Source organism: Acinonyx jubatus, chromosome C1 (genome assembly GCF_027475565.1).
Source record: "Acinonyx jubatus isolate Ajub_Pintada_27869175 chromosome C1, VMU_Ajub_asm_v1.0, whole genome shotgun sequence".
Taxonomy (NCBI): domain Eukaryota; kingdom Metazoa; phylum Chordata; class Mammalia; order Carnivora; family Felidae; genus Acinonyx; species Acinonyx jubatus.
In genome coordinates, this window is record NC_069381.1 from 151,379,893 (window position 1) to 151,403,624 (window position 23,732).

The 23,732-nt window shown below is 36.9% G+C and overlaps 1 protein-coding gene across 18 annotated transcripts in view; it reads right to left on the minus strand.

The window, feature by feature from the left end:
• Positions 1-23,732, minus strand: part of COBLL1 (cordon-bleu WH2 repeat protein like 1) — a 164,350-nt gene that overhangs the window by 51,335 nt on the left and 89,283 nt on the right. For 15 of the 18 annotated variants that reach the window (XM_027055607.2, XM_027055605.2, XM_053215207.1 and 12 more), the window contains 2 exons: positions 13,951-14,139; positions 157-358 (listed from right to left, as the gene is read on the minus strand). In XM_027055607.2, coding sequence (XP_026911408.2) covers positions 157-358; positions 13,951-14,139 — 391 coding nt within the window. Of the gene's footprint in view, positions 1-156; positions 359-6,693; positions 6,714-13,950; positions 14,140-23,732 lie in introns of those variants that run through there. The other 3 variants (XM_053215209.1, XM_053215210.1, XM_027055610.2) reach the window with 2 other exon arrangements.

The window sequence follows — 23,732 nt, forward strand, 5'->3', positions numbered from 1 at the left end:
GTGGCCTAGGCAAACAAGATAGCCATGCTCACATCAAATTTAAACAGGAAGTCCATTTTTATTTCATTTGAAATAAATACAACCTTCAGTTAATGACTGAAAAATCAATTTAGTATTTTTCCCAAAAGACATCAAAATCTACAGTGATGTTCTTACCTCTGGTATTATAGGTGTAGGTTTTTTCTTATCCAAAACTTTTGGCTTTAAAATGACTTTCTCCACCTCCAACATTCCTATTGGTGTGTTTGGCTTAAATTTAATGGGGTTATTTTCAGCTGACTGCAGATCAATTGTGTAACTTGATGGGTTTAAGTGATACTGTGCACAGAGGAATATCAACAAGTCCATCATAGGTTTACTGTAAAACAAAAATAATACCGATCTCATAAGTCCATAAAACAATTTCATTAAATGTTAAAGTTATTATTATCCCTAGCATTTTTCTTAGGGCCTTGTTTTCAGTAGATAAAACAAGGCTATAAAAGAGTATGTGTGAAAGGAACTTAAAAATCTAACTGCAAAATTTTTTCCCCCACTGCCGGAGGTGTGTACCTGGAGGAGGTGTATACCTGCAGGAAGTGTATGCCTGAACTCCAAGCATCTCTCTAACTATAAGATATTTAAGTGGACAAAATTATAATAGTTAAAAAAATCCTGATTAATATTCAAGAGAGCTTGGGTCCTAGTGCTGGTTTAAAAATTACGTATATTTTTTATCTGCCAAGTTGTCATCGTATTATACATTTTAAGAGAAGAGAAGTCCTTTCCTTACCCAAGAGTACCTTGCTAGATGCTCCTTCACAATATTATTTTGAATACCAGCAGTCTTTTGCTTATGAACTGGTTGTGCTCCAAAGAGCTCATAAAAACGAAGCATTAGGAACCACAACCACCCCAGGGTGCCTGGCTGTCTCAGTGAGTAAGCATGTGGCTACTGATTTGGGGTCATGACTTCAAGCCCCATGTTGCACAAAGAGCTCACTTAGGAAGGAAGGAAGGAAGGAAGGAAGGAAGGAAGGAAGGAAGGAAGGAAGGAAGGAAGGAAGGAAGGAAGGAAGGAAGGAAAGAAGGAAGGAAAGAAGGAAGGAGGAAGGAAGGAGGGAGGGAGGGAAGGAAGGAAGGAAAGAAGGATGGAAGGAAGGACGGAAGGAAGGAAGGATGGACCACTACCACCACCCTTTGGGCTTTAGAAAGCACAATGAGTATCTACATGAAGAAGCTCACAAAATTCTAAAGAAGTGTATAATACAGATTTCTTAATTCATTCAAATAATATTTAATATATTCTAGGCCCTGGAGACACAATACAAGTGTTAACAGTATATCTGCTCTCACAGATCTACACTACTAAATAGACTAGACAAAGTGTCAGCAAACTATAGTCTGCAGGTCAAAGTGGGCCCATAGACTATTTTTGTAAATAAAATTTTATTGGAACACAACCATGCTCATTTGTTTACATAATATCTAGGGCTGCTTGTGTGTTACAAAGGCAGATTTGAGTTGATGTTATAGAAACAGATGGCCCACAAAGCCTAACATATTTCCTACCTGGCCCTTGACAGAAAAATGTTATGGGCACTTGTGCTGAAACAATTAGAAAGTAACCACGTAAATGCATAATTTCAAATGGTGATTAAGTGTTACATATTACTGGTAATATAAAACCTGCTTCTATAGGAAACTGCACATCCAATTTGACAGCAAAGACACCTCCCAAGTTTTTGCTTCTCTTACCACAGACTCCAGATCTTTTGTATTATGTGATTTCCTCAAATGTCTGGATGATCTTAAGCTGTTAGTTCATATTGAAGACTGAGGCACTAAAACACTCTGTAAAGGCCTATTTTCATGGATTAGGTATAGGTTGATGGGCTTCATTTGATGGTAATTAGGTGGCCAATTATTTTTTTTTCCATGGGGAAATATAAATGTCAATAAAAAATTCTCCAATTTCTTGACTAGATATGAACCTGGGTACTGGCTTTCAAGAACTTGACAGGGAAATGAGGCTAGGAGTCTCACCATTCAGTCTGACATTTTAAATTTTGTACATCTGTTTTCATATGCACCTCATCTCCACTCTCCTTCAGTTTTTCCACAGAGGCAGTCTCCTCCTGGAAGAGGGTTAGTTGTCTGCAATGTGTGGTCTTGAGGTTAAACATTTTACATAGATTCTCAAACCATCTCCTGTGTTCATTCCCCTACCTCACCCTTACCTCCTGTGGCTATTGCCCAATCGTTCACATCCCTTTTCCTTTCCCATATACAAGTAGCACCCCACTATACATATATAAAGAAAATGAATAAAAACTCTAAGTCCCTCCATAAATTAAAAAAAAAAATGTTCTCTGGAATATGTTTCAGTCCTTAAAATATGTTCCCTAGGCCTTTATTAGATGATTCCACAATAATAAACTTAGGAATTTTATGTCCTCTTGAGCTATCTAATATATATAGAATATATAAATATATATTCCATATATAAATTTGTCTATAATTGCCCAAATTTTGGCAATGAGTAGGATATATTAAATTTCATCCACAGGAAGACTAGCTAATGGTATTATTCAAGTTTATTTTTTGGTAACATACTACTATCTTGAGAGCAATTTAATGCTACATACCTATTCTTGATTTGGAAACGGTATCTCCTTTCCCTGATAGTAAATAAAGTTAAAAAGGATCAGGTAATGTCTAGGTAAATACAATATAATTCCAGTAAAGCTGGGAGAGAAACGAAATTTCACATTCAACCAAAATGGAGAGCTGTCCACTACTGTCTATGATAAATGATCATATGTTCAGATTATATTTCTCTCTGTATGTATAAATGTGCCATTAACAAATGCAAAAACACTGAAGCTTATACTTTAAACATTTTTTTACTTGTTAAATGTACAGTTCTTTAGAATCTCTTCCAGAAATATGCAAAAGTTAACAAGATAAAAATATTTATTAGTGCCACCATTTTCATCCTATGTACAAAAATATAAACATTTAAGGAAAACTATATTTTCCATTTTTAAAAGGTAAGAATTTAATACTTTTTATATACACTTATTTAACCTTGCTAATATGACTTAATAAAGTATTGTATTTTTATCTGTGACATTAGTTTTCTAATTTAATAAATGAAGCACATAATGGGCCAAGAATATTATAATAATGGCCTATTCCCTCAGTTTGGTCATCTACAATCTTTGCACACTATATCAGATTTCATGGCAAAAAGGCTGCATGCTAACTAGATCTATGTCATGACTTTTAAACTGAACACTGCCTAAATATTTTCTAATAAAAATGTCTTTGAAAGGCAACTAAAAATCTCAGAACTTCTTTATCACTATTCTCTCATTCTAGAATTCCATTTAATTCTTTATTCAAGAATTCCAGGAGCCAATTTTGTCTTGAAAATATTCCTATTTCCAGACGGATAAAAATGCAACAGACCAGAAAGTTCTATAACAGATGCAAATGCAGAAGGGAATTTAAGACTGCATATGATAATGGTATTCCAAATTTGGGGGGAAAGAACTGAATTTTCAACAAATGGTATTTGGGAAAAAAGACTAGCCATCTGATTAAAAAAAAAAAAAAGTTATATACCCGGTTTATGCCTTACACTAAAGTAAATGCCACGTGGACCAGATATATAAATATGGGGATATTACTCTGGGCGAGGGGAGGTGACAGAAAAGAAATCCATCTCCATGTAGCTTATGTTCTAGATCAGTCAGTACTGTTCAACTGTTCTCCAACATGGAAATTTTCTACATCTCTGCTGTCCAATACAGAGACCACTCACCCATACGCGGCTAGTAGGTGCTTGAAATACACTGACACAGTGGGCTAACAAACTAAAATTTTCATTTAAACTCAGCTTAAATAACCACAGGTAGTGGGTGGCCACTGTATGGGCCATAGTAGTTCTGGTACATCGGTTCTTAAAGTGTCATGCCTGGGCCAGCAGCATCAGTATTTCTAGGACCTTGTTAGAAACACAAATTCTCAAGCCCCAGTCCAGATTAGTGAATCAGAAACTCTGGAAGTGTGTGCTTTGACAAACACTCCAGCCAATTCTCCTGCATATGCTAGTTTCCAAACCAGCAATCTAAAGAGGCTAAAGAAACAACGAGAATATACAGTATAACAGATAATAATAAATGTTATGATGAAAAATAAGATAACAAAGGAGGTTAGGAAATGTTCTAAATGAAAAAAAAAAAAGAAAAAAAAAAAGACATTAGAACAGAGACCTGAATGGAATGGGCTATCTGGGGAAAGAAAATTCCAGGCAGAGTTAGACAAGCTGCAAAGGCCTGGGGGCAATAGTGTGCTCCACAAGTTTAAGGAAAAACAGAAAGCAGTGTGCTGGGGTGAACAAGGTAGACTGAAATCAGAGTGACTTGGGACTTTACCAAGTGAGAAAAAACCACTGGAGTTCTGAGGAGTGATGAGGTCTACTTTACATCTAAACGGATTACATGCTGATTGTTGTATTCACAATAGCCTGGGGAAGCAGTTACAAAGCCACTGCAAAAATTTAGGGGGAGATGGTGGCTTGGACTAGTCAGAGTTCAGATATATTTTGTAAAGTGTTGACAGGATTAAAGCCGATGCCAGACCAAAAGGGTAAGAAGACACAAGAGACAGAAAAACGAGTTAAGCAGTAGAAAGAGGCCAGGATTGCAGGAACACTAGAACGTGGGAGGGTTGCTAAAAGGACCCAACAGGAGGCCTAAATTGCTAATTTAAATGATTTGCTATATGATACATTAAGGTCCTGGTGCTTACAGGAACATGTTAAATCAAGAAAAGAAAGGAAATTTCAAAAGGTAGAAACATTAAAAAAAAAAAATCCAAAAATAAGGTAATATAGTCAGAGCCAGGGGAGAAGGCTCCAAGAACATTAACCCTTGGGAATCCATAATAATATTATGAAGGGGATTGAACTTTCCACAAGATCTAGGACAAGGGTTCAGGCCGATCTTATCTTGATCTGAAGGAGGAGGATGGGCTCAAGATGTTATGTGGGTTCCACTTATACCTAGATATGCACTCCTTTCTTGCAAGACCCTCTCTTAGCAATGTTTATTCCCAGTACCTAATACAATATCAGCACACAGTGAGGTCAGTGTCACTGAATGAGGAATTTATAGGAACTGTGATTATTTATCTCTTAGGGAATTCTGGTATCTCAAACATATTAGACAATATACAACTGAGTTCTCTGCACAGTATCAGATGTATGAAAAGGCAAAGTTGTTGAAATGAGATTCATATGCTTTAAAAATACATACACAGAGGTATGAAAGCTGGATTTTTTTCTTAATTAACAAACTTGACTAGTAACCTTGTTGTATCTAAAGTCAAGACATCTTTACACAGAGGTGAGATTATGGCATTAGGTTGGGTTAAGACCGTTTCCAAAAATAACCTCAAACCTGTTCAAATGCTTCTTATATTTCACTGAAGCCTCAGCATTTGGCACTAAAAACATAGAAGACATGGCCCTGACCTAGCCAATTTTAAGCGTGAGAATTACTGTCTTAACTCTATCAAAGAGGAGCCTTAACACTATAAAAGTAGGACATTAACTTTTAAGCAGTCTCTGCATGCAATGGGGCTACTTTGGGGAATATCTAGTCCCGAAATGCACCACAGAAAACAGAACTCATCTCTTGAGTATAGTTTAGAGTTATCCACCTAGAAGTCAAATTACTTCTAGCAAAACAACAATTTTGTTTTGAGGATAGCTATCCCAAGTTGATGTACCAAACAGCAATTGGCTAACAGGTTCTACCCTAGAATCACCACAGGAAAAGACTTGTGTCCATGTTTGCTAAAGCAGGAGCACGTGCCAACAGGCCACCTGAAACCTGAGCCAAATGATTAAAAGTAGAAAAGGACTAGCTGACCTTGGTCATCACTTTCTCAATCAAATAAGAAATAGTATCATCCTCCTCTATACCCCCCTATCACTTGGAATTTGGGCTTATTATATTATTTAAGAGTCTACTGTGTATTACCATTTATAGGTTTTTTTTCTCTTGTAATTTTCTGGAGGGCAGATATTTTTTAAGACTCTCTAAAAACTCTTATTTCTTCTTTAAAATGGAGAAATCCCTATGAAATTCCCTACTTCCTTTAGAAATAAAAAACCCCTTGTATGAATTTTATACCTATTATCTCATTTGAGCTCATAACCACCACAAAAGCTACTCTTACTTCATGAATGAAAAAGCTGAAGTTAGAAAAGTTACATGAGCAGATTACGAAGAACATATACAGAATGAAGGTGCAGTCAAAATTAGAATTTCCTGAGTCCTAATGGAGCTACATTTTAGCCTCCCAATAACCATAAATCAGGATTCAAGGTGGGGTGGATGGTGTGGAACAGGCTAACTGCTATCTGTTGTACTTTTACTTCAAAGAATGATGACATCACTAAATCACCCCCTAAATACTATGGTGACTCTTTCTGCATTCATGACACCTATTAGAGGTAATCTTGTCCTAGTTTTGCCACCTGCTAGCTAAGACGAGACCTCCATTTTTGTGTTTCAAAGTACAACTGGATATCAAAAATGAGAGTCATGATTTAACAAAGAGCTCTCAGATCAGCACGATGTCCAATAACTTCCTCAGTGAATTTCCAACCCCTGGAAGTGTTTAAACAAAGTCACTTACCAATAGGGTGGCTATGTAATTTATCATCCAATCTGAGACACCTGAGAGCAAAAGGGGGCACTATTAGTAATTAATCTGGGATAATAGGTACAAACAGGGACTGTCATAGAAAATGAAGATGCATGATGTAAGGACTTTTTATGAATAGACAGATTTCAAAGTATCTGACAGGGGTTGAATTCTATGAATAAGATTCTTCCTTATTATGATCCTTTAAATTAAAAAAAATTTTTTTGATGTTTATTTATTGTTGAGAGACAGAAAGAGAGACAGAGCATGAGTAGGGGAGGGGCAGAGAGAAATGGAGAAACAGAATCTGAAGCAGGCAAGCTCCAAGCTCTGAATTGTCAGCACAGAGCCCGATGTGGGGCTCGAACCCATGAACCATGAGATCATGACCTGAGCCGAAGTCAGAGGCTAAACCGACTGAGCCACCCAGGTGCCCCTTTATTATGATTCTTTAAATCTGCCCTACTATCTAATACCATTTTCAATGCATTCTCAAAACTGAGTTGAGTTGAATAGATTCTAGCTGCCCCTTACAAATGCGTACTAACAACCCAATTAGATTAATGATAGTATGGAAATTTTTAGAACACTCTTCGTTATTACTAATGTTTATTTATCTTATGCTAACCCGCCTAGCTCAACAATGAATTCAGGAATGAAGTAATGATCTCTATCCCTATGTGCATGAAATGGAGTAGATGAGGTACATAAAACAAATAAACCTAATCTCAAAGTTGAGAATGCTGACTGAATTAGGCTATAGAAAACATTTAGAAGAAAGTAACACAGAATTAAGATTTTAAGCCAATAAAACCTTAGATTAGATTAGTATTAAATTGACAAAAGTTCTTACATCAAATGATTAAAAAAAACAGATAAAAAATTTTTGAAATTCACCACTTTAGGCTAAACTCTACTTGGTCATTTACCTTGGATGTTACATTCAGAACTAATCATAATTACCTTCATAAAAACTGCGATTTAATAACATATCTATTAAACACATACACACACCCCTGATTTTAAAAAAAATGAAGTACTATAAATATATCTCATTGCAATTGGGGCGATGCAAATATGGACAAAAGATAAAATTTTATGGACACAAAAGTGAGAAATCATTAACTTAAAGGTAGGTTAATAAGATAGCATGTGCAATATGATACCATATTGCCATATTGGGGAAAAAACAAAAGAAGTGCCTATATAGGTAATGTATACATTTGTGTGTGTCTGTGTATATGTATGAATAAAAGGTTATACACTATAATGTTAATATACGTAAACTGCCTGTTTAATAATGACATGATGTTTTAATTTTTTTAGCTTATCTGCATTTTCCTACTTTATAGTGTCCAACTATTGCATTTGTAGTCATAAAAAATCAAAAAGAAAATTAACAAGAGTCATTGTTATAAGGTGTAGATGCCCAGAAAGTAAAGAGAGAAGAGTAGCTCCCCTAGGAATGAACTCAGAGGACATTTGTGAGTATTCTGTCACCTTTTTCCAACCAGGACAGCAATCAACCAGTAGAGGCTTATGCACTCCCTGGCTCAGAGCTGTGGAGGGCAATATTGGAGCCCAGATTACAGGATTCTTCAGTCTCACCAATAAAAACTCAAAAAGTGCTGTTCTACTTAAATAATTTAAGTTAAAATTCCAACTTTTATTTTAAGCATCCACAACTGAATAAGTATCTACACTAAAATTTAAGCATTCTTAGAGTTCAACATGATTTGTGCCATGGAATAGATTTTCAGCAGTGTGTTTTTGAAATCTATTTGCCTATTATATATATACTATACATTTGTCATTATTTTACACTTTTAAATAAATGTAAATGTGATATGAAATTTTGAAACTCTTCTGAGATCCATACTGTTGTATTACTGATTTTTTTTTAAACAAAATTGACCCACATTAATGCAGTTATTATCTTGTCATTTTTCATAGTCTACTTTTTCCAATAGGTGGCACTGTAGTCCATGTCAACTGTTTCTGAGCTAGTTCTCTGACCCAACTAGTGCCCGTCAAAGCTGCGGGGCTTACTCTCAACTCTGCTATAAACTGGTGCTGCTGGACAGGCAAATTAGGTCACAAATCATGTGCAACATGTCTCTGGGTCATTTTATAGGCAAAGGCCAAAGAGATGAGGTAACTTGCTGGAGGTTACATAGCAAGTTACAGAATCAACTATAGGGCCCAGGATTTCTAACTTCAAGTTCTATGCTTTCTTTATTTGTGTTTTCATTTATGGCATTCTCAGATTTGCTCAAATCAAAACAAATTTCTACTTATGGTAGGAGCATAAAAGAAAGCAATATCTTCTTTATAAATGGTGTTGATTCTCTTTTGAAGAAGAGACACTGTGCTAGTCTAGCTGTACAATGCTCTCTCCACAGGCTAAAAAAGAGGATTGATGTCAATCTTTTACCAAATCTCCCAAATGAAAACTGTTTTTAAAGTGTCCCAGAGAAAGAGAATAGAGAAAAAAGGAACAAACACTTAATGAGGAATAATTACATCCTAGGCAGACACCTGACTATAAGGTAAGGACCTGGAGTGATATGCAAACATACTCACATATTTCCTTATTCTCTGTAGTGTCTATGGCAGTTTAGCCCATAAACTCATTTTCATTAAAAATTAACTTTCCCAAGTACATGTAGACACCACTACTTGTGCTGTTGCATAGTGTAGCATTTTCTGAGGAGGGCAGACCCTGGGTATCTTGTCCCTAACAGCAGTGTCCTTTAATGCTTACTTTTAATAAGGCACAGAGCTGCTCTCTCTGGTGAAGAAGGCTGTTTACTCTGCCCGCATGCATGTGCACGTGTGCGTGCGCACACACACACACTCATACATGTTTATGGGTATATATATGCGCGCGCGCGCACACACACACGCACCCCACAATAAACATTTTAATTTCACCTTCCTTTAATCTAATCATCCATGACAGGATGCACAGAAATGCCCAAGGGTTTTCAGTCTGGCACCGCAGGTAGCCTCAAAGTAAGCGAAGGACCGCAAAGACAAGATGGCAGACAAAGGGTGACTTTTGGTCTTTAAAGAGGCATTATCAGTAAGCTCCAGTACCAAAAGATTGGTAAGCCAGTGCAAGGTTACCAACCTAATTCAGGGCAAGTTTTTAGTTTCCCCCTGAGCACAAAGTCTATTACCACCTCCAACCTTATTGTGTTCCCTAATCTGAATAAGCTCTTTGGTGAAAAATCAATGTACAAATAAGGGCATTCTTCTGAAGATAATGCTATGTGTTCACATTCCTGCAAATGGAACATTCTGAGCATATCTCTGTATGAGTTGTATAAGGAAACAAAGGGAAACTTTCTAAAAATCTTCCCCAAGACGACATTTTGAGGAAAAGAAAACATATATGTATATATATCTAAAAAGTTAAATGAAGTATATAAGTTTTCTAAATATTTATTCCAGTCTAATATTGATATTATTCTTCAAAGGAAATGCATATTTGATAGATAATACTATCAAAATAAATATCATGCACAAGGAATATTTAGATAAATTAAGAAAATATCGTCTCAAAAAGTTTTATTAGAGACTGTTCACAGTGACATATGGAACTCTGATTTTCTAAGAAAACATTATGTATATAAACTTATTTAAAATTATTCTTCCTTAATCTTCCACCAAATTCCTGAATTATTTTGTTGAAACTTTCCTTATTCTATTTATAGTAACAAAGCCAGGAAGAAATTTAAGTTGTCCATGTCATGGGTCTTCATTTTAGGTAGCTAACATTTATCTGCACATTTTTTTGTTACAGTTAAACACTGTTTTGTTTTTTAACCATGGGCCAATGGTAGCTGCAACATTCAAGATACTCCAAATTACACTCTTAAGATATCCCAAATTGTAGCTTAAGATATCTACAATCACTAAGATATCCAGAATCACACCACCACTTTTAATCACAAACACTTAATATTAAAAAATTAGTCACTGCACCTATAACCTGAGTCATTCCTGAATGATAAAACTATTAGGAACAAAGTCCCTGAATCAAAATGTCTGATGAAAACACTGGTATGAAACAAATTCTGCTTATAGGAAAGTTTTTCAGCCCTAAACAAATTTTAAACAGCAATCAGTATTTGGGACACACCTTCCTTGTTCTCTATGTGGAGAAATTATCTTTATTTAAAAAATCCTAGGAAAGTAACTATGGACCGTTGAAACAAATGTCTCTTCAGAACATACCATTTAAGTTGCTACCTCCATGTACATAAAAGAGTTTAGGAAGACCATTTTCATTTTAATGTATTTATTAAATGCCTAGTATATTGCAAGAAACTGCTAAGCACCATGAAGTAATGATGCCCGCATGGGTTTTGTGGTTTATTCAAGAAGAGAAGACATGCATATTAATTATAGCATAGAAGGATATAGGATAACCATCAATGGTAATAAAGTGTCAGAAGAGTCTGGAAGGTAGAGGTAACAGTTCATTCTGGGAGGATTAGGGAGCCTTCATAAATAAAGGTGTTACTTGAGCTACAAGCCAAATGGAGAAAATGTGGGTGGTAAGGTACTCCAGATGAAAAAACATTCAAAAAGGTGTGGAGGTGGAAAAGTAGAGTATCTGTAGAACAAAGGAGTCATGCAGCTGAAGCTTAAGATATTCAAAGGGGAACAGGGAAGGAAAATCGTACCTAATTGTGGAGAAGAAGAAATAAGGTGTCCCAATCTTCAGACTTGGTAGTTTGGACTTCCTTAATTTGATATTGAATTGTTGTATCTGTGTTCTTTTATCAAAAATAGTGCCATAAAGAGAGGGGTGTTTTAGTCAGATGCATTTGAGGGTGAGAGGTAAGTGGAGAGAGCCCAGGATGAAGGAAAGCAATTCTCAATAGAAAATGGAGGACTCCACATGTGCCAGGCACTGACACCATTTCATTTAATCCTAACAACAATGGAGTTATCAAGCATTTTTATAGATAAGAAAACTGAGGCATTCCAACAATTGGTGACCCAGAAACAAAACAGTAATTAATGGAAAATTACTCAGGTTTAGGGACCTAAGAAGCAAACATTGTGGAAGGTCAAAAGGGTGAAGAAAATCTAGGATCCTTTTAAGTACAAATGTAGTAGAAATGATTGGTGCAGAATCCAAGATAAATATGAAGAAAAATGCATCAACTTGCAGAAAAGTCATAAATTAGCCTAAATAAAAAGGATGAAGAACAAATCCAATGATAAAATAGAAAGTATGTAAGCCACATTGTCAAAAAGATTGTGTCAAAGAGGGAACCCTAAGATCTCAGTAACGACCAGCTTCAAAGTGATGAAATTCAGGGGTGCCAGGGTGACTCAGTTAGTTAAATGTCCAACTCTTGATTTTGGCTCAGGTCATGATCTCATGGTACATTAATTTGAGCCCCACAGTGGGCTCTGTGCTGACAGTGCAGAGTCTGCTTGACAGTCTCTCTTTCTCTCTTTTTCTCTCTCTCTCTCTTAAAAATAAATAAACATTTAAAAATAAAGTGATGAGATCCTACTCTCTTGGTAGATAAAGAAAGTAGACTATGGATGTTAGTTTCCCAGAGTTAAGGAAACAGAAAAGTTATTTCAGAAAACATATAAAAATTCTAAAATGATTATGATGGGTGACAGGACAGAGGAAAACCATGATGCTAATGCTAAAGTCATTGAGGTTAAAAAAAAAAAGCCCAAAGAACTCAGAAAGCTGAGAGTAGAGAAGAAGGCGATATAAATGCATGACTGGAAGGACCAAGAAGAAATTTTGAGGAGTACTGGTGATGAAACCATTGTTACCTGTCAGTATCAGTGAAGAATTAGGAAAAATACTGACTTTTTAAAAAATTACTTTGACTTCAGGAAAAATAAAAGGAACTGTCTTCATTAGCCCTAGCCACATCCATTATTATTATTATTTTAAAACCAGGGTGTCAAGAACTGAAGATGATAGTCATGGCCTCTAACTTACAAGATGCCTTCCTTACTCAAAAGAAGCACAACCCAAGTGATTACCTGCATCTGAGCTAGAGGCCCAAGGACAATCACAGGGTCTCAAACTCCTAAACAGGATTCATTGTGGGATCTCCAAAACCACTTTCAATACAAAATAAATGGCAAACTGCAACTTACTTAAATTTAATGAGAATTTAATACACAGTATTATGTATGGTTTGCTAATGCTGAACTTTTATACTTTCACATAGTTCTAGTAATTTGTGGAGTTACACATAAACTTGATGGTAAATCTGAAGATTAAGGTTATCTTGAATGAGTTTCTTCCAGACAAAACCACACTGTAAGGATGCAATACCCTATAGGTTGCTTACTTATTCTTTTGTTCTACACACACACACACACACACACACACACACACACACACACATTTTCTCTCTCTCTCTCCCTCTCTCTCTCTCTCTCTCTCTCTCTCTGTCTATACAAAGGTCAAAACAGCTTAGATTTCTAAAACAGGACTCCTGATAACAAACGGGCAGTTGAAGGTGAAAGGTGGAACAAGACCAAGTATACGGTTCATGTAACTTTCCACTTCAAAATGAAATGGAAAATTACACTTGGCTTTATTCCATTTTTCCAATTTTTATGCAGGTATTAAAAGTATCAGTCTCCTAAATCACATTTTCACTTCTTGCTGGGTTAAAGTTTAATTTTATATTCCTATTAAACTTATCCACATTTTTAGTAAATTGATGAAATCAAAGAACTAAAAAAATCCTACAATTTTACAGTCAGATTTATCTGTTTTGATAAATAAGAGAGTATGACATTTTAAGAGTAGTTAGTAACCTCTGCAAAATCAGATTCAGAGAAGCAGCTTTAAAAGGAAGCAATAATTTGGAGAGAAAGGGAAAGAATTTCCTTATAGGTCATTGGCTTGCTTTGTAAGTTGAACTTATAAAATCAATATAACCAATGATTGTTCCTCAGGGAAAAACTTTTTTTTTTTTTAAAGAAAACTTATTAAATTAGTAATAAAAAAATAGTTCTAAGTTTCAAGAGTCACTTGATGGGGGTTGTGGAATTCATAACATTGATACTAAAATATTATTAGGAAAAAATTTATCACCTTTTAGCATATTTTTAATAGATAACTAAATAGGGTGATGAGTGAAGTATTTTGTCAAAGAAAAAAATCAAGAAGTACATATAAAACAGAAGGTATCAACGACAGAAGAAGAAAGGGAACTCCTGCTTTCATTTGCTCCATCGTACCTGCCATGAACAGTAGTGGATTTGATAATATCTCCAGGTAGCACCACTGAGAGTTCAATGTCTTTATCTATCATGTTTTCTTTCTGTTCCATGATGCAAGCAGAGGAGTCTACAGTATCATCAACTGAAGAGGCATCAAGGTATTTGGTCTCAGCTGGAGGAAGTGGTGCCTTGGCTTTTGGTTTTCTCCTTAAATAAAAATAAAACGCAGTAATTAAATATATCCATTTTATTTTTAAGTTTATGTATTTTGAGAGACAGAGAAAACAAGCAGGGGAGGGACAGAGAGGGAGGGAGAGATAACCCCAAACAGGCTCCACACCATCAGCGCAGAGCCTGATGCGGGGCTGGAACTCACGAACCACAAGACCGTGACCTGAGCCCAAATCAAGAGTCAAATGCTTAACTGACTGAGCCACCCAGACAACCCTAAATATATCTATTTTAGTAACTTTCTAAAACACAAAATGTGTGTGTACATGTTTTTCACATGTAGAAGAAACAAGCACCAAAATGTTAACTGTTTATTAGACATGATGGAATTAAGGATTTTTCTTTGCCTTAAAAAAAAATGTTTATTGTTGGGCGCCGGGGGGTTCAGTTGGTTGAGTGTCCAACTTCAGCTCAGGTCACGATCTCCCGGTTTGTGGGTTCCGGTCCAGAATCGGGCTCTGTGCTGAGCCTGGAGCTCAGAGCCTGGAGCCTGCTTCAGATTCTGTGTCTCCCTCTCTCTGCTCCTTCCCTGCTCGCACTCTGTCTCTCTCTCTCTCTCTCTCTCTCTCTCTCTCAAAAATAAATAAACATTTTTAAAAAATTAAAAAAAAAGTTTACTGTTTATTTTTGAGAAACAGAGAGAGAGAGAGAGAGAGACAGAGACAGGGAGAGGCAGAGAGACAGAACACAATCTGAAGCAGGCTCTAGGCTCCTAGCTGTCAGCAGAGAGCCCCATGCGGGGCTCAAACGCACAAACCTTGAGATCATGACCTGCACTGAAGTCTGACACTTAACTGACTGAGCTACCCAGGTGCCCCCTTTTATGCTTTTTTTTTTTAAATTGGTGCTCTCTTTTGTTTTCAACAACATGACTACATTAATTGGTAATAAAAAGAAACATGATAATAAATTTGATATTCACTTTCATTAAGTTCAATTAATGTATGTTTATTACAGTAAAGCAAAAGTGTAACATTTTCTTTAGATAAAGTATAAAAATCCTTGCTGTCCCAGGATGGAGATCAGTATCTCATTCCTATACCTCATCACAGCTCTTACCTATGTGCCTTTCACTCTATTTGTTTCCAACCTAGTATGTTCGACCTCTCCAGATAACTCCTACCTACTCTTCAAAGTCTAGCTGAAACCACCCTTTCCTAACTCCTCAAAGTACAGTCTCTCCCTATAGCATATACCACAGATTCCATAAATGTGACATTTTTCCCATTTCCCCCCTGGGTACCAGTTTCGTCTCTCTGCCTACGTTTATAACTCCCTGGAGGAAAGAAGCATGCTATTTTACCCACTGCACTTAGCAATGAACAACGAAATGTGATTGGTTATTTGATAAAATACATTTCTGCGTCAGTGAAAAATTCTACAAATAATTACTCTAGCAAATATGTTTCAGTGTCACTAGGGCAACCTCTTATAACCTATTTATAACAGAAATAGGTAGCAGACATGCTGAAAACATTCACATGGGCCAATTCAATGATTTGATGGGTTGAAAAAACATAAAAAGAAAGTAACTACAAATAATGACATACTTATTTTTAAGTACTACAAATTAAAACTTTTGAAAATGTGGTCTTTAATTGCTTTTGGAAGAATTACTACTGCTTTCCATTCAGAAAAATATAAATTTTAATTTCTCCCTCTCCCCATTTCCCACACCAAGTAAAAACCAAATAAGAGAAAGGGCTTCTTTATAAGTAAATATGTAACATCCAGCCATTTAGTATTTTCAAAATTTAAAGTCTCAGACGCCCAAGCACCTTTATGCATTTGACATCATGAAAAGCAGAAATTTCCTACACTGTACATTAATTTTCCAAAATAATAGGCATTCAATTTTTAAGAGTATAATTGTGGAGATATATTGTACCTGAGAAAATATTTCTTTTACAGTAGTGACAAGAATGAATTTTTAAAAGTGTTACAATATATATAAATAATATATATATAGAGATTTATAAAATCTATATAAGAAAAATTTTACCCAATTTCAAAACATTGTTAATACGTAGAATTGACTACTCATGTGTTCAACCTACAACTGTCCTGTAAGAGACAATTATGTAGCCGATTCAGCTAAGCACTGGGGATATAAAGATGATAGGGCCCAATTCCTACTCCTAAAGAGTTCAAACCCCAAAAGGACCAATTAATACACACAAAATCATGACAAAGTTTGATGACTACTCTAATGTAGGTATACAAATGATACAGCTGAAGCTCATGGGAAGAGAAACTTTCCTAGGAACTCAGAAGTGTTTTACAGATAGGAAACATGAGTTAAGTTTAGGGGAATGAATAGAAACTACCGGGGTGGGGGTGGAGGGACATGAAGTAATTTACATTTCAGGCACAGGAAAGCAAATGGAACCATGAAAGAAACTGGTACTTTCACAGAATTGGATAGTTTGGTAAAAATCCACAGAAAAGTCAAAGGAGATGAGAAATCAGTAAATCAATTTTTAAATACTTTGACAAATAAGTAAATTCAGGGGATGCCTAGGTAGCTCAATTGGTTAAGTGTTGGACTTTTGATTGTAGCTCTGGTCATGATCTTAGTTAGGGTTCGTGGGATCAAGCCCCGCACTGGGCTCCATGCTGTTAGCAGATTCTCATTCATTCTCATTTTCTCTCTCTCTCAAAATAAATAATTAAACTTAAAAGAAAAAAAGAATTCAGTAAACCAGCTCAGTATAACATGAACATGCTAAAGTCAATAGCCTATATAAACAAATGCAAAAGTAGTCAGAAAGTATAATGAAAAAAAACTTTTATACCAGCAACAAAAACGAATCTTAAAAATTGTTATAATACATATAACAAGAATTTCGCAAAATCTGTATGAAAAAAATCTTAAACGCAAAATATTCAGTTTGGATCTCTCCCTTCAACTCCAGATTTGTAAATCTAACGCCTACTTGACATCTGGACTCAGATGACTAACTGGAATCTCCAACTTAATTTAACTTCCGATTCCTCTCTCCAGCTCCTCTAAACCAAATCTTTTTATCTCCAAGTCTCCCTATCTCTGTAAATCATAATTCTCCCAATTGCTTGAGCCAAAAAATCCCCTCACATACATAGCTGCAATCCAATCCATCAACAATCAATGTCTGCCACTTCTATATGATAGACCTGGATTCCACCAGCAACCCTGTTCACCAAACACCTCTGATCAAGTCACTAGGTAGTCTCGGTGATCCCACCGTTGGCCCTTCACATTCTTCTCAACACAGCTGCTGGAGTGATCCTTTTAAGTTGTAAGATCACCACACTTCCTCTCATACTCTCCAATGACTTCTGACTTCACCCAGAATAAGATCTAGAGTCCTATAATTTGTCCTTCCTTACCTCTGGTCTCTCTAATTTCCTCTTCCTGTCCTTATGGCACTCCAATACTGTGACTCTTGCCCTTTTCTGGAACACACCTAGAACAATCCTTTTTTTTTTTTTTTTTTTTTTTTTTAACATCTGTAACAATCCTGACTCAAGATTCTCACAGGGTCTGCTTCTAACTTTTTAAGACAGTACCTCTATTTCTCTGCTTTATTTTTGCCATAGGGCTTATCAACAACTAACATACTTATTTTTTCATGTCTCCTTCTATTAAAGAGTAATTACTCCCATGACGATAGGGACTAGTCTCCACTGCCCTGTGTCACACATATTTGCAAATACATAGTGTCTCTGGAACAATGCCTGCCACATAGCAGGCACTCATATTTATCGAATGAATGAATTCAATGAATATTTCCCACAAAAGAGGAGGCCCTTATGCATATAACTGGGAAGGAAAACTTCTTACCACCAAGGAAGGGAATGGATTTTTACATCCGAATAAACTGTGTTGGAGTTTTAGAAATTGATTATATTCTATTTTTGAGAAGATGAGTACTGGAAAATACACACTGGATTTATTAGCAAGAAATAACTGGGACACTTTGGGCTCTTAAAAGAGATTCATTAGGAAGGCTGAAGAGAAGCCCAAGTGCCACAGGCAGGGAGGTAAAGAAGCGGAACCATTGGGTCTGCAGCGGACATGGCTTTCAAGAGTGGAAGGACAGAGGTCTGAGAGGCACCTCCTGTCACTGCCATCATCCCCCCCCGGGCCCCTGATTTCATTAGGGATGAAAGGAGGCACCTTCTCATCTCCAGAAGAGGCCCATCCTGGTCTCTATTTGAATGCCCTCCTCATCCTCTCTACCTTTACACATATTATTTATCCCTCAAGATCCAGACTGAGTCATAATTCCCTTGGACATCTTTCTACTGCACACCACAATGAAGTCTGACTAACAGTTTTAATGTTCTGTGTATGTGTGACTTTTATTTCCTAAAGTACTTTGAAGTCTGTGATGAAAACTCATCTTAAATTACTAAAGATAAGCCTACTTACAAAGAAAAAGGGAAAGCAGAACAAAGCACTAGTTGAAATATTATTTACATAGAACTTCTTTTAAGAACATCTTAGTGTTCCCTGTTATTACTTTAAATAATAAAGCATTGGTCACCTCTGGTCCTGATAACTGGAAAGCATATTGGCAATCAGACCAAGATCTTGCCACAGCAAACTAGAAATCCAACTGGGATAATGCATTGTCTAGTTAAATAATGAATACAAAGCAAAAAAAAAAAAAAAAAAAAGTGTCATAAAGTAGATGAGTAACATTCAAAATCCAGAGCAATGAGAGCATGATGAAACAAGCTCTGTGGGGGTGGGAAAGTTTACTTCAAAGAGAAGAGATATGTGACTCAGATCATGAAAGAAAAGTAGAATTTAGGTGGGCAGAACCTGCAGGATCATTATGTGTTGCTTCCCTATTGTGATTCATTTATATTAAATTTGGGAATGTGTCTATAAGTTAAAGTTTGCTTACCACACAATATAGTCTAGTGAGAAGAATACTGGGTAGAGGCCTGGATTTGGTCTAAATCCTAAGTAGTTTCAAGACTTTAACTTAGCCTTTTACTCACCAGCTAAATTTTAAAAATACCTTTTATCTACTTATATCTCTTCTAATATTCTCAATTTTTAAAAATTAATTGATTTATTTAGAGGGAGAAAGAGAGTAAGCGCGAGTGGGAGAGGGGCAGAGAGAGAATCCCAAACAGGCTCTGTGCTGTCATCACAGAGCCCAACATGGACTCAATCTCACAAACTGTGAGATCATGACCACAGCCAAAAGCAAGAAGGGAATGCTTAACCAACTGAGCCACCCAGGCACCCCCACCCTACAATGTTCTTAATTTTTTACTGAAATGCTCTGAAGCAGTAATAAAATTAAATGTTACCCAAAGCCAAAGGTATAGTGAAAATAATCAAAGTTTATGACCTAACCCAGGTATAGGTAATTCTGGTAATGCAAAAAAAAAAAAAAAAAAAAATTAACACATCCATGTGAAATAACACTATAATTTATTGCTTAAGGATACTAGTTTTTGTTAATATTTAAAAATTACAGTAAATGCCATTGAAGTCCCCAACCCTTTTAAATGTATTTGTTAATGTTTGTTTGTTTTTGAGAGTGCATGCGTGAACAGGGGAGGGACAGAGAGAGAATTCCAACCAGGCTCCACACTGACAGTCTGTCATGGGGCTCAAACCCACAAACCGTGAGATTGTGACCTCAGCCAAAATTAAGAGTTGGGAGTTGGAGGTTCAACTGATGGAGTCACCCAGGTGCCCCACCCCCATCCCTTTTAAATAGCAATGTTGGAGTCAGTTTTCCTACCCAGGGGATTTTTACATAAGCTCTTCTTCACCAGTTGCCTAATTTGACTACCAGTTTCCACTCCTTAGAAACTGCTACCCATAACCAAAAACAACAGCAAATAGGGGGAGATGGAGGGAGACTTACACTGAAAAGATACGGAAAACTCCTCTAGGTTGGGACAAAAATTCATTAATCAAGCCTAAAAGATAACAAGACACGACATCACACATGAATATGGTAAATTGAGTAGTATTATTTACATCTATACTCTCATTTATAATACATTTACATATGAATGCTTGCTTCTGTTTGAGGCACAAAATTTCTTTTTCTCCCCCAGCTTGAGGTATAATTGGTATACAAAAAACTGCACATTATTAATGAATACAATTTGCTAAGTTTGTACATATGCTTATACTCCCTCCCCAAAAAATATTGCTTTCTTCATTAAAATTACCTCAATATTATACTCCATTTTCATGATAAAATTAAGGTAAACTTTCACACATTGCCATAACATTTTAAAAATATCAAAATGCAATTTTAACAGAATTCAATTGGTCTCCTGCTAATACTGATTGGTCTTTTTATCACTAGATTTACAAATCACTTCAAATCATATGTCCATTGCAATCATTACTCCATCTCTGTCAATATTAATATCCTTAAAATAAATGAAAAGAAGGAATGTAAGTAAGAACCTCAGCAAAACAACAGAAATCTACTCAAATACCTCTTGGTTTGAAAGAAAAAAGCTTTACATTATATATGAGATATACTTACATCCTTTTTAAGAAAAAAATTTTTTAATGTTTATATTTATTTTTGAGACAGAGAGAGACAGAGCATGAGCAGGGGAAGGGCAGAATGAGAGAGAGAGGAAGACACAGGATCCAAAGCAGGCTCCAGGCTCTGAGCTGTCCGCACAGAGCCCGACATGGGGCTCGAACTCTCAAACTGTGAGATCATGACCTGGGCCGAAGTCGGACGCTTAACAGACCAAGCCACCCAGGTGCCCTGATATAGTTACATCCTTAGTAAGTTACTCAAGTCCAATGCGATCTCATCTGTTTGCTATATTTATATAGTATTCCTATAGATTCATTCAGGAAAGTGTGTGTGTGTGTGTGTGTGTGTGTGTGTGTGTGTATATATATATATCATCTATATCTATATCTATCTATATCTATATCTATATATATATTCACTCACTATATAAAAATACAGCCTCAATATCAAAGACAAAAATATAAAAGTGGAATAAGAAGTCTTAAAACAATAGGCTTTTTATATATTACATCCTAATGCCAAAAAGAAATCAAACAGCCAACCTCTCTCCGTATAGCCGGCTACCAAAAATAAGATGCATAATGGTAAGTGTCAGGGAGGCAGCCCTTCCAAATAACTAGCAATGTTGTTCAGGGGTCCCTAAACTACACATTTCAGCTAGAAAGTGCAGACCGATTCCTCAAAGCAATTTCTTAGTGTTTCTCTTTAGGTTTAATATGAGAAGATTGTATTAAACAGAAATCTGTTCTAATGGTGGGCATAACACTGTGCTACATGCTTGAGGGAATGCAATTAAGAGCAACAAAAGGTCGCTTTTCTTGATGAGCCTTATATGAAATTAGAGTGAGCGGGGCAAAGCAGGTTTAAAAGATAAGCACTAATGAGAGGCAACAAAGGGAGACCCAAAAAAATCACATGATTCTTAACAGACATTTCTCTTGTCAAGGTCACCAATCACCTATGTGTGTCCAAATCTCATAGACGATTACCTGAGTCATCTCAGTTACATTTGAGTGAGTTTCTAAATTCCAATAAGGACACATTTCACAGCTGTGCAGCAGCTGTGCTGGGAATCCTTTTCCCTCAGCTTCTCTGTGTGACAATACAATTTACTATGTTCTTCTTCCTTCACTGTCACTCCTCAGTCTCTATCCTCATCTCCCTGTCCCAGGCTCCTTCCCTGCCCTTTTCTCTTTCTACAACTCTCCCTTCCAGGTGATTTCATCAAATTCCAAGGCTTTAACTACAAGTAGAGGACTCTCAAACTTACTTCCCCAACCCTGACTTGTTTCTTGAGCTCTGATTAAATGCTCAGTAATTGCATGGTCATCTCCATTTGGATGTCCAATAGGTATCTCATAACCCATACTCTTGATTCTCTTTTCCATCCCAATTCACATCCAACACCCCCCAACCCGTCCTAGTATTCCCCATGTCTGCAAATGGCACCACACTAAACACCCCATTAACTCAAGCAAAACTCTTAGGCATCTTTTGATTCCTCTCTGTCACTATCTCTTATTTCCAAGCTACTATCAAATCCTGTGGGTTCTTAACTCTAAAACACATCCTAAATCTGTGTACTTGTCATCAGCTTCTCTGTTATCACCCTGGTAATTAAAGCATCATCTCTTGGGGCACCTGAGTGGCTCAGACGGTTAAGCGTCCAACTTCCATTTGGGTCATGGTCTCATGGTTTGTGAATTCAAGCCCCGCATTGGGCTCTGTGCTGACAGCTCAGAGCCTGGAGCCTGCTTTGGATTCTCCCTCTCTCTCTGCCCCTCCCCTGCTCACACTCTGTCTCTCTCTCTCTCTCAAAAATAAACATTAAAAAAATTTTTTTTTAAAAAGCATCATCCCTTGTTTAGACTGTTCCAATAGCCTCCTGACTGATCTCTTCTGTTTCTCCTCTTGTGCCTTAAAATCTGTTCTCTTCAGCAGTCAGGAGTGATCTTTTATTTATTTATTTTTTTCAACGTTTATTTATTTTTGGGACAGAAAGAGACAGAGCATGAACAGGGGAGGGGCATAGAGAGAGAGGGAGACACAGAATCGGAAACAGGCTCCAGGCTCTGAGCCATCAGCCCAGAGCCTGACGCGGGGCTCGAACTCACGGACCGCGAGATCGTGACCTGGCTGAAGTCGGATGCTTAACCGACTGCGCCACCCAGGCGCCCCAGGAGTGATCTTTTAAATATGTAAATCTGATCACTTTGTATCTATGAGCTCTCACTGGCCTCCCAATGCACTAAGAATAAAACCCAAATCCCTGTCTTTGGCTTACAAGGCCCTAGATGAGCCAACCTCGTGGCTGTCAAGGTGTGATTTCAGAGAAGCAGCAGCTTCTAGGACCTTGTTATAAATGTACATTTTGGGGGCACCTGGATGGCTCAGTAGGTTAAGTGTCTGGCTCTTGATTTTGGCCCAGGTCCTGATCTCATGGTTGGTGAGATAGAACTCTGTGTCAGGCTCCACGCTGACAGTGTGGAATCTGCTTTGGGTTCTCTCTCTCTGCCCCTCCCCTACTCATGCTCTCTCTTTCAAAATAAATAAATAAACTTAAAACAAAAAAGAAATGCACGTTTTCAGGGCCTACCCGGGACTTACATAACTAGAAACACTGGAGGTAGAGCCCTACAATTTGCATTTGACAACTCCCAAGTGATTGTGATGCATGCTAAAGTCCAAGCAAGCACTGACTTAGCCTCTGCAAACCTCTGAGCTCCCCTCCGGTGACTCTTTCAGCTCCCTGTGTAATTCACACTGGCATCCTTTCCCTCCTCAAATAGACCAAACCCTTTCACTTCTACCCAAAGTGCTTTTAACCATAGAACTTCAAGTTGCCTGCTCCGTGAGCTCATTCAGACTGCAGATCAACTATTTCCTCCTGATAGAGGTATTCTGTCACCACTCAAAAGAGGTGCAAAAGCCGATCCATACCCATCCATCTCCCCCTACTCTTCACACAACTCCATTTTGTCCTCATCACATTTATCACTATCTGATATCACCCTGTTCATTCATGTATTCACTTATTATTTGATGGCA